Below are 14060 nucleotides of genomic sequence, written 5' to 3'. Positions count from 1 at the left end.
TACCGCTGCGTGGCCTCCAACGCGGCCGGGCTGGCTGAGCTCCGCTACAGCCTGCAGGTCACCGGTGAGTGCAGCTGCGGTGGCCTCCTGAGAGATGGGGGCTTCCCCCTGGAATATCGTGTGCGATCAGTGGGGTTGTCCCAGCCCTCAGGATGCATCCCTGGAGGATGGCTCACTTGCAATTCCAGTCATGCTGTGTTCATCCCAAATGATATCCTGGAAAGCCACGGCCCCATGGATGGGCATTGCCAGGTCCCCATTACAGGGTCACCCACCCACCCTGTCCCTTTTGCACCCCGAGTGCCTGGTGACGTTTCTGTCCCCCCGGACTCAGTGGTGACTCCAAGACAGGCACTGGATGCTTTTTCTCACTTGATCCAAGCATCCCTGCAGCTTCCCAGACCACTCAGCATGTCCACAGCTCCGGGGGCTGAGCCAGGCCCTGGCTCTTCCCAGGGATGCTCCAGTTGGTGGAAGTCCTGCAGGCAGGAGGCCAGGGTGTGGAGAAGATCCAGTTCTCCTGCTCTGGGCTCGTTCCTGCAATCTCTTTCCAGGGAAATGTTTGCACGTCTGCCGTCCTGGCTCGGGTGCATTGTTTGGGTTCTGCTGTTTTTGTTTTTCAAGGGTTTCTGGGTGTTGAGGCTTTTCTTCTCCAAATTGATATCCCTCATGGGAAGGAGTTACCATTTTCCAGCCAGCTGTATATATGAGCAGCTGAGAACATCACCCGATAATGGAAAGAGTTGGGTAACCTTCTCAGTGAGCAGAGCTGCCTAATAAGGCTGTGTCTGGCCAACCTGACCTTGGCTTTTTTGTGGGATGCTTGGTCATCCTCTGCTCTTGGCCATGTGCAATTAAAAGCATCCCTCGCTTGGCTGGAGAGCCGAGATTATTGTTTGCACATGAAGCCAGGGCAGGGGAATGTCACTGGGGTTTTTGTGGCACCCAGCAGGGCTGCAGGGGGTGTGAATCCAGCAGGATGGAGCTCCAGGCTGCCCTTCTGCTCTTGCCCAGTGCCATCACTGAGCTGCTCCTCTCACCCCTGCAGTGCCTCCATCCTTGTCCTCGCCAGAGCCCGAGGCCGTGTCCGTGCTGGAGGGACAACCTGTCCAGCTGGCCTGCGAGTGCCATGGGACCCCCCTGCCCACCCTGAGCTGGTGGAAGGACGGTAGGGCCCCGTTCCTCAGCCTCATCTCTCCCCACATGGGTTGACCCAGCCGTTGTTCTCCTTGGAGCAAGGAGCAATTTTTGTTGAGCAGAATCCAGCTTCTGGGTGGGAATTTGTCCTGCTGGGAGCCTGAGGGAAGCTGCTGTCCCTTTCCCCGGGCAGGTGAGCCCCTCTCCACGCAGCCAGGGAGCCCAAAGCTGGTGTCCCCAGGAGGGAACGTGGTGTACATGGAGAAGGTGCAGCTGCTGGACCAGGGGACGTACACCTGCGAGTGCCGGAATGCTGCTGGCAGCAGCAGCAAGGAGCATCACCTGGAGGTGCACGGTGAGTGTGGGGCACAGAGACCTGTGGGGGCAGCTGGAGGTGTTGGGACCTCTCTCAATGCAAGGTCCAGCTGGACCCTAAAGCCATTTCCAGGTGCCTTGGCTATTTTGGAAGGGATGCTGCTCCCTGGGTCAGCTTTGCCCCACGGCTGAGGGAGCTGCTGCTCATCCCCTGCACCCCTGTCCCTCTGCCCACAGCACTGCCAAGGCTCCAGGGCAGCAGCAGCAGCACCCTGAGGAAGGTTTCTGTCATCGAGGGTGGTGAGACCGTTCTGGAGTGCGAGGCCATGGGCACAGCAGCACCGTGGGTGACGTGGGTGAAGGACGGGCAGCCCGTGGCTGCTGGGGAAAGGCTCCTGCTCACGGAGCAGGGGAGGCGGCTGCACATCCCCAGGGCAGAGCTGGCCCATGCAGGACACTACACTTGCCTGGCTGCCAACACAGAGGGGCAGGAGCAGAGGGAGTTTGAAGTTGTGGTGCATGGTAAGGATGTGGGATGGGGCTGGTGGATGCAGGCAGGACAAGCAGGGTGGGTGTGGAGTAACTTGATGTGCAGCAGGTGTTGGACAATCCAGCATGTAGCAAGTCCCAGGGTTATGCTTCAGGAATAGCTGTAGGACTGTGTCCATCAGGCAGGAGTTTCTTTCCAGAGCCATCACAGCAGATCATCTCATATAAAGTCCTTTACCACCTCTGGGTCAAGGTCACTTGAGTTATAAAAGCTCTGAGGTGGCTCAGGCTGTGTGGCCATCCCAGTGTGAGCCTGTAAGCCTGGGCTCAGGTGTGCAGGTGAGTGGCACATACTTGCTGTGGGTCACCTGTCCCATAACACCTTTAAAGTCACCATCTCCAGGTGATGCTAATGGTCCTTCTGGGTTCATGTCCTAAAGCTGTACAGAGCAAGGTGGGAAAAACCAGGTTCACCCAGTTCTCCCCTCCTTGCTTTGCTCCTTTGATGTCCTGGCTGCTTTGCAAATGGATGTCCATCTTCTTCTGCATCCCCAGTTCCCCCCGAGTTCATTCAAGGATCAGGACTGACAACCAATGTCAGCGTTTCCCTGCAAGGATCCCTGACTCTGCCCTGTGAGGCCACTGGCATGCCCCAGCCCAGCGTCACCTGGTTCTGGGATGGCTCTCCTGTCACCCCCAGCGAGCACATCCAGCTGCTTTCAGGTCAGAGATCTGCTTTGGGAACGTGTTTTACCCCAGCACTGATGAGCTCAGACTCATGGTGGAGCTACAGCCCCACAGGAGCACAGTTCAAACACCCCTCCCATCCAGCTGGGATGTGCTGGTACATGGATCCGGGCCCTGAGCCCCCTCTGCTGTGTCCTTCCAGGGGGCTGGCTGCTCAGGCTCACCCATGCTCGAGCCCAGGACAGTGGTCACTACTCCTGCCTGGCCAGCAACATAGCTGGGGAGGCCAGGAGGCATTTCTACGTGGAGGTCCTAGGTAAGGAGGGCCCTTCTGTCTGCTGCAGGACTCCTGCTGGGGATTCAGAGCTCCACCCTTGCAGGAACAGACACGAGTTAAGGCTGGCCATGCTGGCTGTGCTGGAGTCCTTAGGATGTGAGGTCAGAGGCAGAGCTGGCCAGCTGCTGAAGTCCCTGGGGGCTTGTGTTCCTAGTTCCTCCCCACATTGAGAATGCAGATGAAGAAGACACCTTCAAGGTGCCTGAGGGCCACCCTGTCACCTGGTCCTGCCTGGCTTCAGGTGAGCATCGAGTGGGGAAGGGAGGTGGCACAAGCAAGGGGGAGATGGGGCTCAGGGGCAGACCTGAGTCTCACTTTGGGGTGTGGAACAAAGGGATGGCTCCAGGCAGAGACATGGAAACAGCTGGAATGGGCTGCAGAGCTCTGCTGGGATGGCTCCTGGCTCTGCAGTTGTGCTGTCCGGGAAGTGCTGGGGAGGGGACGCCCACATGGGGAGCCTGTTCCACAGTGTAAGATCCAATCTTTCCCAAATGGAGCTAAAACTCCTCTAATCTCATTTCTCCTTTAGTGATGGGAGTAATTAATCACCTCCCACTCAGGACAGTTCTCTTTCTTCTCACTGGCTCATCCAGCAGCTTCTAAAATCCTGATCCAGGTCATGATAATTCTGATTTGGGATGATGTCTCTGCTTTCCAGAAAAGCTCTGGCAGTGACCCCAGCCAGGCTGTGCTCACACATGGAAAAACTTCACACAAAGGCCAAAACCCATTTTCCATCCCTCACAGGCAACCCACAACCCAAGATCACCTGGATGAAAGACAACCACCCTCTCCCTGGCACCTTCTCCATCTCCCCTGGTGGCTCCTTGTTCCACATCCCCCAAGCCTCCCTGGCCCATGCTGGTCTCTATTCCTGCGTGGCCTCCAACTCTGTGGCAAATCAGACCAAGAATTACCTGCTGGATGTTTTGGGTATGAGATGCCTTTGGATGGAGGCAGGGTCTCAGCTGTGAGTAGACTTAGTGGGTTTTCATGTAGGTGGGGAGGATCCCTTAGTCCTGCAGCCAGAGCGTGGCAGGGACCTGTCCCAAAGCCCTTGTGGGACCTCCTGGAGGAGCAGAAAGCACCTGCTTAGTGCAGGATCCATCTGTGATGGTGGCTTGTGGAAGGGGGGATGTGTCTTCTGGATCTCTGTGGCTTTGGAGGGCAGCAGGACGGGGCAGAGTCTGAAGCTGGCACAGGCTGTGTCAAATCCAACTCCCTCAACTTGGATCGTGCTCCCTGGTGGGGGGATGAAGCTCTGGGGAGCCAAAGAGTGTGCCAGTGCTGGTCTAACACACAGCCACGTCTCTGCAGCCAGTCCCACCTCTGCTCAGGATGCTGCTGCAGAAGAAGTGACAGTGATCCTCAACAACCCCATCTCCCTGCTCTGCGAGGCCCCGCCATACCCATCTCCCAACATCACCTGGCTCAAGGACCAGGTTCCTCTCAAAGCATCTGGAAATGTCCTCCTGCTCCCTGGTACTGCTGTTGTCCCCTGGCTCTGCATGACTGTGGTGTCCCCTTGCTGTGCATGCCTTGGGGAGTGGGAGTGGGGCCTTTGCTTGGTCTGGCAGGGTCCAGCACAGTGGGATGGTGAGAAATCATCATCCTGCAGGACCTGAGGGCTCAGGGATCAGCTCTTCCAAGTGCTGCATCCTCTCATAATAACGAGCCTCCTCAGTGCTGGTTTTTATGAGCCTGGGACTGGGCTCTAGGAGAGCATTAGGCCCCCTCCAGCCAGGCTTGCAGGTGCTCAGCAGGTCCCTAGAGATGCCTTCAGGTGCTGCATGGGGAGAGAGAGCTGTGGCTGTGAGCAGCAGCCCTCTCAGGAGCCCCCCTGTGCCCAGGTGGCCACGGGCTGCAGATCCTGAACGCCCAGGAGGAGGACACGGGCACCTACAGCTGCATCGTGGCCAGTGAAGATGGGGAGGCTGTGAAGAACTATGCTGTGAAAGTCCTGGGTGAGGGAGCTCCCCAAACCCTTCCTAATTCCTGCAGTGACCCCACCACTGTAACCAGCCCAGTGCTGCCTCCTTCGGCTGCCTTTTGCTTCCCTTTGTCTTTCCCCACCAGTCCCTCCTTGGATTGCCAGAGAGGATCCTCTGGGGGAATTTGCTGTGAAAGAGGTGAAAGCCAGGGTGAACAGCACAGTGGTGCTGGAGTGTGAGACCTGGGCTGTGCCCCAGCCGACCATCCGCTGGTACAAGGACAAGCAGGTGAGGTCCAGCTGTGACCAGGGAGGAGCTGCTGGGCTTGGGGACTGTCCAGATGTGACCAGGGAGGAGCTGCTGAGTTTGGGGACTGTCCAGCTGTGACCAGGGAGGAGCTGCTGGGCTTGGGGACTGTCCCAGCTGGATGGAGTGAGGAGATGCCCTTTACATAGCTGGCTGGGCTCTGCCCCACTCCTGGGTGTGTAATCCTCCTCCTGCCCTTCTCTTTCTTCCCTTCAGCTTCTGGAAAGCTCTGAACACATCCAGATCCTCAGTGAGGGGCAGGTCCTCCAGATCCAAGCTGCTGATGTCTCAGATTCGGGGCACTACACCTGTGTGGCCACCAATGCTGTGGGGGAGGATGACAGGGACTTCATTGTGCACGTCCAAGGTGAGCCCTGGGCAGAGAGGCAGCACCCAGGGCTGGGGGTGTCTCAGCAAGAGCAGGGGGTCCTCAGGGCCGCTTGTGGGAGCACAGAAGGATGAGCAGGAGAAGTTTAAGCCTGCTGGGAAACAACAAATATCTCCTCAGCTGCAGTGAGGGCAGATGCTGTGGGTGCACCTGGGGGCCAATGTCCCTGCTGCCCACAGCTGACCACAGCCTGTCCCCGCAGTGCCCCCCGTCTTCCAGCAGCAAACAGGCCCCAAAGAAGCCCTTGAGATCTTCTATCGGGAGGAAGACCAGGATGGGGAGGTGACAGAGCACCGGCAGGCTGTCCTCGGCCAGCCCACCGCTCTGTACTGTGACACCAGTGCCATCCCACCCCCCCAGCTCACCTGGTACAAGGATGGGGAGCCCCTCTCCCCTGGCCTGGGGGTGCTGATGCTCCAAGGTAATGGGCAGTGGGTGTGAACCCCCACTGTGGGGCCTGGGGGTGGTCCTGCAGCAGCCAAGTGGGTTGAGAGCATGCATGGCATGGAGGAGGATGGAGCCTGTCCCCTTCCTGCCACCACACACAGCACCCCTGGTCTGGGGTTTTGGCTGTTCATTGCTGCCCCGAGATGTGCAGGATGTCTCTGTTTTGGCCCGTGCATCTGAAGAATGAGTCAGAGCTCTTCAGTTTTTGGTCTTGAGGTTGTTTATTAATTCTGATCTATAAAATTTTCTTTGTGCCCAGCTGAGGTCTGCTCAGCAGGGCAGCCACAGGCACTCTGACCGCCCTCAGGGCGGTGTTGTCTTTTTATACTACAAACTACATATAACATATTTACACTTAATTCCCAATACCTATCACCTGTGTTAGACACTGCACCTCTATTCTAAACCAATCCCAAAGTGCCAGCATCACTGCAGAAAATGGAGACCAAAAAGAAGAGGAAAGAGAAACTTGGGCATGTCCAGCCTATCTTGTCCCCATAACCCCCATACCAAAAATCCTACAGTCTACATTTTCACACTGTGACAATTTTATTATTATACTATTCAAACTTCTGTGACTTGCAGGTCCTCATACAAAGCTGGTAACTTGCTCCAGGGGTCATAATCAAACCTGCAAGTGCTCTGGGCTGTGTGCCAGGGTCTCCGAGCTCCCTGGCAGGGTCCTTGGAGTTCCAGCACCATGGGACCTCTGAGTCACTGGGGCTGTGCAGGGCAGGGCTGGGGGATACCCCACAGACCCTGTGGCCTGCCCCAAGGCTGTGCCGTGTCACAGGGGGCCGGGTGCTGCAGCTGCAGGCGGTGCAGGAGGAGCACAGGGGCAGGTACACCTGCGAGGCGGCCAACGCCGCGGGCCGGGACCGCCTGCACTACGAGCTGGAGGTGCTCAGTGAGTACAGGGACAGGGGACACCGGGCTGAGGCACCTGGCAGCCCCATAACCAGCTGCTTCCAGCTGCCCCAGCCATCCGTGGTGGCACAGAGGACCTGGAGGAGGAGGTGACGGCCACCATCAATGGCACTGTCCAGTTTGAGTGTGAAGCTGCTGGGCACCCAGAGCCCACGGTGTCCTGGCTCTGGAATGATGTCCCCATAGAGGCTGGCCCACGGCACCAGCTCCTGGAGGGTGGCACTGTCCTGCAGGTTGGTGTTCCCCTAAGCAGGTGGCTGTGCTGGGGAGAGACACAGGAGACATTGGATGGAGGGGATGGGGCATTCTTTCCTCCCAAAGGTGGCTGCCCTGGTCTCACCATGGTCCCCATGGGAGCCCCAGCATCCCCCCAGCTCAGGGCAGCCCTCAGGGTGCTCTGCTCCCCCTCTGCAGGTGGCAATGGTGGAGGTGGGTGACACTGGGAGCTACACGTGCGTGGCTGAGAACCCGGCCGGCTCAGCCGAGAGGCACTTTGCCCTCGCTGTGCAGGGTAAGGCATCTCCCCTTCCCTGGGTCACTGATTTACTGCCCTCCTCCTCTTTCTCCACCAACTGGAGTTCCCTTTGGCTCTGGAGCTGCATGGCTGCCTCTGTCCCTCGTGCTGGTCACGCTCGCCCTGTGTGAGGAGGTCGAGCAGGCTAAAGGCTCGCTGTGGCTCGTGGGGTGGCATCGGCCCCACGGTGATGGCTCTCCTTTGGCACTGTCTTTTGGGTGCAGAATCTCCCTGGAGTGTGGCTGCAGACCCCGAGAAGGTCGATGGCGTTGTCAATGGCAGCGTCTCACTGGTGTGTGACATCCAGCCCCGCCCGGCTGCAGAGATCACCTGGTACAAGGACGGCCACGTCCTGCGGCTCGGAGAGGAGGTCACTGTCACCCGAGGTGTGTTGGGATCAGCCAGCATCATTGCCTGTGCCCCAGCTCGTGACAGCGGGCTCTAGGGCCCCTAATCCCCCTTTTTGGATGCCACCTGTGGGTCCCCAGCTCAGCCTTTGTGTTGTATGACACGCTAACGACACACTTATGACACGCTAATGACACGCTAACGACACACTAATATGACACGCTAATGACACTGCTGAGTGATCCCCTCTGGAGAGGAGTCCTGCAGAACCCACACTGCTGCTTCCTGGGACCTCAGTGCCCTTTCCTGTGGGGCACAGCAAGGCTTTGGACCCCAAAGATGGGAATTCCATGGTCAGACTGCTTTTGCATGGAGCTTGGTCCGGTGCTGGGGGATCAGTCACCTTGCTGGCATAGTGGCCCAGACCTGGTTCTGCTCCAGGCTGTCCTGATTCCCTGCTCTCTGCTTCTTCCAGGCTCTCGGGTGCTGCAGCTCCCTGACCTGCAGCTCTCCAGCTCAGGCACATACACGTGCGCGGCACTGAACGTGGCCAGCCAGGACCAGAAGAGCTTCATCCTCACCATCCACGGTGCGTGGCGAGGGCTCAGCCAGGAGCTGTGCCCCGAGCCCTCCCTGAGGAGCTGACAGTGAGCCCTGCTCTGTCTCACACCCTTGTCCCTGCTCATCCTCCTCAGAGCCCCCAGGCCCCCAGGACCCACAGCTGGAGACGCTGGAGGCTGACATGGGGACACCCCTGGTGCTGAGCTGCCACGTCCCCGGTGTGGCTGTGCCCTCGGTCACCTGGCTGAAGGATGGGCACCCTCTGGGTGTGTGTGCAGGGGGCTGCTGTGCCAGCCTGCCACTCCCAGCCTCACTGCTGCTCCCCTCCAAGCAGCCCTGCCTCAGTTTCCCAACTTCTAACCCCGCTGCAAGAGACCCTCAGGGGTGCACAGGGAGGGGGCAGAGCATGAAGGGTCTGGCCTGTTCCCTGCAAGCTTTTAAGAGACCTCTGGTTCATTCCTGAGGCTCAAGGCCGTGGGATGTGGGCACAAGATGTGATGGAGGGATATGCAGGGGGTGAGCTCTCTGGGTACCAGCCCTTGGGGTGCTTGTTGGGACAGGGGTTTGCCCCCAAACCAGTGGCTCTTTTCTCCTGTAAACCTCCAGCAGTGAACTCTGCAAAAACCCTGCTTTGCTTAAACAGTGCCCCCAAACCTGGGTCTGGGGGGGAAACTCAGCAATGAGCCTGGGGAGGGCTGGGTGGATGAGCCCTGCTCAGCCCACCTCGCCCTGGTTCCTTGCAGAGATGAGCCCAGAGCAGGGTTTGGTGTCTGGGGGGGCCCAGCTCCTGCTCAGCCCCCTGCAGCCCTTCCACCAGGGCCGATACACCTGCCTGGCACAGGGCCCTGGGGCCGAGACACGCAAGGACTTCATGGTGCTGGTGCGAGGTACGGCTTCCCCGGGGCAGCCTGCTCCCTGTGGAGCCTCAGAGGTGAGCCTTCCTCCCCCTGCTCCTCCTCAGCCTCCCTCTCTCCCCACGCAGTGGCGCCCCGGATCAGCAGCGCAGGGGACCCCAGTGAGCACAGCGTGCTGGAGGGCAGCAGGGTGAGGCTGGAGTGCCGGGCAGAGGGGCAGCCCACCCCCCACATCTCCTGGCTGAAGGACGGGCAGCCCCTGGGGCTGCAGCCCCCCTCACACGCCCGGTGAGCCTGGGGGGACACCCCCGGGGTTCAGTGCCCCCATGTGCGAAATTGCTGGGCAAGGCACGGTGAGCTGTGCTGCCTCTTCCCGTTGGATGCGCTCATCCCGGCTCTTTGCTGGGAGAATGTCATCCTGGGGTAAACCTGGCAGTCTGGCACGGCCACTGTCACCCTGCAGGGTCCCAGGGGACGCCCTGACCTTGCAGTGTGCCCTGAGTGCTCATCCTTGGCTGTAAAGTGAGCACAGAGCGCCTGTGCCGCACGGGATGAGCACGCGGGTCACTGTCGCACCCTCCCCGCGCAGGGTGTCCCCGGATGGCAGCGCCCTGCTCCTGCAGGGGCTCCGAGCGGCCGACTCCGGGGCTTACACGTGCCTGGCCCGGAACAGCCTGGGCGAGGACACGCGGCTGCACACGCTGAACGTGCTGGGTGAGCAGGGCTGGGACCTGCGGGCAGTGCCGGGGCCACCCCGCCCCGACAGCCGCAGCAGCCGCTCTGTTCCCTCTCCAGTCCCTCCCGCCATCGAGAGAGGCGCCGATGATGAGCCGGAGGTGGCCCGGGCGGTCCTGTCCGCCGCGGTGACACTGCACTGCTGGGCACGGGGGTCCCATCCCCTGCATGTGAGCTGGCTGAAGGACGGGCTGCCCCTCCGCCTGTCCCCTCGTGTCACCCTGCTCTCGGCTGGCCACGTCCTCCGGTGAGAAGGGACCCTGCAGCCATGGTCAGGCTCTGGGGCCGGTACTCGGGGCACTGCTGCACCCCGAGGTGTCGCCCTGGAGAGCAGGGTGTCACCCGGAGCTGATGTCTTCCCCCCATCCCCGTGCCCCATCCCACGTTAGGATCTCCCAGGCTCAGCTCTCCGATGCTGGACTCTACACCTGCATTGTCTCCAGCCGGGCGGGAGTGGCCGATCGCAGCTTCGTCCTGCAGATCCAGGGTACAGGGCAGGGGCTGGGAGGGCACGGCTGGGGCACCTGGACACTGCTTTTGCTGGCAGAGCACACGCTGTGCATTGCAGCCATCCCCGAGCAGTCCTGAGCCATTCCTCCGCTGCTGGGGTGGGAACAAAGCAGGACCAGCCTGGGAGCAGCCCCAGAGCCTCCTGCAGGAGTGCTGAGGCTCCTCTGGCTGCTCGTAGGATGTGACCGTGCTCACAGGGCTCCGAGGATGAGGGAAGAGACGAGGATCTGACTCCATGTTTCAGAAGGCTTGATTTGTTATTTTATGATATATATTATATTAAAACTATACTAAAAGAATAGAAGAAAGGATAGACGAAAGGATTTCATCAGAAGGCTAGCTAAGAATAGAAAAAGAAAGAATGAATAACAAAAGCTGTCTCGGACAGAGAGTCTGAGCCAGCTGGGCTGTGATTGGCTATTAATTAGAAACAACCACATGAGACCAATCACAGATGCACCTGTTGCATTCCACAGCAGCAGATAACCATTGTTTACATTTTGTTCTTGAGGCTTTTCAGCTTCTCAGGAGGAAAAAATCTTAAGGAAAGGATTTTTCATAACAGATGTCTGTGACACACAGGACAGCAGGGAGTGGCCAAACCCACCCCTGGTTTGGGGTCCTGCCTTTTCTCCCCAGTGCCCCCTGTCCTGGAGAGCCCCGAGAGCAGCGAGGAGCAGATGGTGGCCGAGGGCTCCGATGTCACTTTCACCTGCAAAGCCACCGGGTCCCCAGCACCGTCAGTGACCTGGCTGAAGAACGGAGAGCCCTTGGGGCAGCAGGGGCCCCAGGTGCCTGGGGGCCCACAGCTGAGCCTGGTGGCCGTGGCACCAGCTGATGCAGGCATTTACTCGTGCCTGGTGGTGAACGAAGCGGGGGAGGTCAGCAAAGCCTTCCACCTCGTGGTGATGGGTGCGTGCCATCCCTCTGGGATTTGGGAAGGGCAGCTTCGCCAATTTTTTGGCAGCAGTGAGGGGATGAGCTCTCCTGCCTTGCTGTGTGCCTTGCAGAGCCACCCCATGTCGAGGCTGGGTCCCATCCCACTGAGGTATCCATCGCTGTGGGCACCCCTCTAGGGCTCAGGTGTGTGGTGACGGGTGTCCCCATGCCCACTGTCACCTGGGAGAAGGATGGACAGCTGCTGGCAGGGCCCTTCCTCGTGACAGGGAATGAGAGCACCCTCCACATTGACAGCACTGAGGTAGGAGTTCCACTTTTTTATCCCTACCTGGGTTTTGGTTTTGTGCCTTAATTTTTCCCTCTCCTGGCTGTGCAGGTGGCTGATGCTGGCTTGTACACCTGCCTGGCCACTAGCCCTGCAGGGGAGGACAGCAGGAGCTTCCATGTCAGCATCCAAGGTAGTGTGATCCCAGCAGAGCAGCGAGGAGCAGGGGGGGCTGCAGGATGCTCCAACCCCTGGGGGACCAGAGAGCCAGAACCTCCTTTTTTGGGATTGGTGTGGGCTCCAAAAGAGGGATCTGGAGCACAGTGCTGGTGCCGCAGAGTGGGGGCCTGTGCATGGCTTATGGGGACAGGGACGGGGGTGCCCAGCCCACCCTGACCCCCCTGGGCCATGTCCCACAGCACCCCCCAGCACTGCCAGGGCCGGGGACATCCCCATCATCACGGCTGTGCCAGGGGGGCAGCTCCTCCTGGAGTGCCCAGAGGGTGCTGAGCCCCACCCCAGCATCGAGTGGCGCCGGGAGGGCTCCCTGCTGCAGGTACCTGTGAGGGGACAGGGACAGCCGTGCTCAGAGCCTGGCCACTGTCACCAGCAGCACGGGGCTGTGCTGGGGGTGATGCCGGGTCCCTGCTGACGGGCTCCTGGCGATTTTAGGAGGATGCCCGCAGGCAGCTCCTGGCCCAGGGGCGTTTCCTGCAGGTTCTGGCGGTGGCTGCGGCGGATGGCGGCGAGTACAGCTGCAGGGCCACCCCCGGGGACAGCGACCTGCGTGGCCGGGTGCGGGTTCACGGTGAGTGCTGCCCTTTCCACTTTCCCCTTTCCCCTTTCCCCTTTCCCTTTCCCTTTCCCTTTCCCTTTCCCTTTCCCTTTCCCTTTCCCTTTCCCTTTCCCTTCCCTTCCAGCTATTACAGGGATATTCTATGGTCGGGAGAAGGGGTGGCAGGGCTGGACAACCCCCAGCCCCCAGTGCTGCTCTGTGCTGGCTCCCTCCCTCCCCCAGCCCTGTCCCACACTCTCGGTGCTGTCTCTGGGTGCTGCCACAGTGGCCCCCGAGATCCAGGTGGGCCCCCAGGAGGTGAAGGTGCTGCTGAACACCTCGGCCGTGCTGCCCTGCCGGGCACAGGGGTGGCCCGTGCCCCGGGTGACGTGGCGCAAGGACGGCCAGCTCCTGCCCCTGCCTGGGAGTGACAGGTATGAGGGTTGGTGGCACCAAGTGCTGGCTCTCAGATTGTGCCACCCTCCACAGCAAGAGGTGATTAGCGTGCCAGTCACCCTGTGAATTGCTGTGCTCTGCCCTCACACCAGCTTAGGGCAAGAGCTGCATGTGGCTGCAATGGCTCTTGTCACCTGCCCAACCCCTGCTCCCTGTGTGATGCAGCCTGGCCATGAAGAGCCCCCACAGGGTTCACCTGCTCTCCCTCCTCAGATTGCAGCTCCTGCCAGGTGGCTCCTTGCAAATTGACCCTGTCCAGGCCCAGGATCTGGGCCATTACCTCTGCATGGCATCCAGCCCTGCTGGCTCTGACCGGCGAGGCCTGGACCTCCACGTCCTGGGTAAGCAGGAGAGTCAGATGGATCCCTCCTGGGCTCCCCCTCCTGCAACCCAGCACTGCTCATGGCTGCCATGCCCTCCCACAGTCCCTCCTGCCATCACACCTGGGCCCTCCAACCTCACCCTGCTGGCTCAGCAGCCAGCCACGCTGGGCTGTGACGCCTGGGGGTCCCCTGAGCCCCGCATCAGGTGGGAGAAGGATGGCCATCCCCTGAGCCTGCACCTCCCACCCGGCACCTACAGGTACCTGTACACCTCTAGGGTGGGGTTTGCCCCCCCTGCTGCTCGCTGGGGCCCAGGGGTGATCCTGATGTGGGCTCTGCCCGCGCAGTTTGCAGTCCTTAGGGTCGCTGCTCATCTCCAGCCCCGCTCCCCGGGACGAGGGCAGGTTTGAGTGCATCGCCACCAACGCTGCTGGAGAGGCTCGGAAGGCTTTCCTCGTGTCTGTCCATGGTGAGCTCCTGGGGCTGGGGGTCTTGCTGAGAGTGGCTTTCCAAGGGTCTGTCACCACCCTGGCTGTGTCGTGGGTGTGCTCCAGCCCCACACTGGGTTGGGTGCCCACCCAAGAGCTGGGCTTGGGGGTGGACAAGAGGGGCAGGGACAGAATCCTCTTCAACATTTGCCATGCAGCCCTGCCCACCTCCTGTGACCATGCTCACAGGGGTCTTAGGATGAGGGAAGAGATGAGGATCTGACTCCATGTTTCAGAAGGCTTGATTTATTATTTTATGATGTATATTATATTAAAACTATACTAAAAGAATAGAAGAAAGGATTTCATCAGAAGGCTAGCTGAGAATAGAAAAAGAAAGAATGATAACAAAAGCTTGTGGCTCGGA

The 14060-nt window shown here is 59.8% G+C and overlaps 1 protein-coding gene across 1 annotated transcript in view; it reads left to right on the top strand.

Annotated features, from left to right (window-relative positions):
* HMCN2 (hemicentin 2) overlaps positions 1-14060 on the top strand; it is a 35992-nt gene that overhangs the window by 14830 nt on the left and 7102 nt on the right. Inside the window, 33 exon segments of the mRNA XM_031057300.1 lie at positions 1-64; positions 1049-1168; positions 1331-1492; positions 1690-1974; positions 2497-2664; positions 2831-2944; positions 3120-3206; positions 3713-3898; positions 4283-4447; positions 4816-4929; positions 5042-5184; positions 5419-5569; positions 5793-6011; positions 6831-6944; positions 7010-7197; positions 7379-7475; positions 7703-7864; positions 8302-8415; positions 8522-8653; positions 9131-9274; positions 9370-9529; positions 9831-9955; positions 10037-10223; positions 10366-10463; positions 11126-11398; positions 11497-11687; positions 11763-11844; positions 12071-12207; positions 12324-12459; positions 12713-12860; positions 13096-13223; positions 13308-13464; positions 13553-13866. The exon segment at positions 1-64 is cut by the window's left edge and continues 10 nt beyond it. Coding sequence (XP_030913160.1) covers positions 1-64; positions 1049-1168; positions 1331-1492; positions 1690-1974; positions 2497-2664; positions 2831-2944; positions 3120-3206; positions 3713-3898; positions 4283-4447; positions 4816-4929; positions 5042-5184; positions 5419-5569; positions 5793-6011; positions 6831-6944; positions 7010-7197; positions 7379-7475; positions 7703-7864; positions 8302-8415; positions 8522-8653; positions 9131-9274; positions 9370-9529; positions 9831-9955; positions 10037-10223; positions 10366-10463; positions 11126-11398; positions 11497-11687; positions 11763-11844; positions 12071-12207; positions 12324-12459; positions 12713-12860; positions 13096-13223; positions 13308-13464; positions 13553-13866 — 5065 coding nt within the window.

This window comes from Geospiza fortis, unplaced genomic scaffold (genome assembly GCF_000277835.1).
Source record: "Geospiza fortis unplaced genomic scaffold, GeoFor_1.0 scaffold27, whole genome shotgun sequence".
Taxonomy (NCBI): domain Eukaryota; kingdom Metazoa; phylum Chordata; class Aves; order Passeriformes; family Thraupidae; genus Geospiza; species Geospiza fortis.
This window is presented reverse-complemented; position numbering and strand designations above follow the sequence as displayed.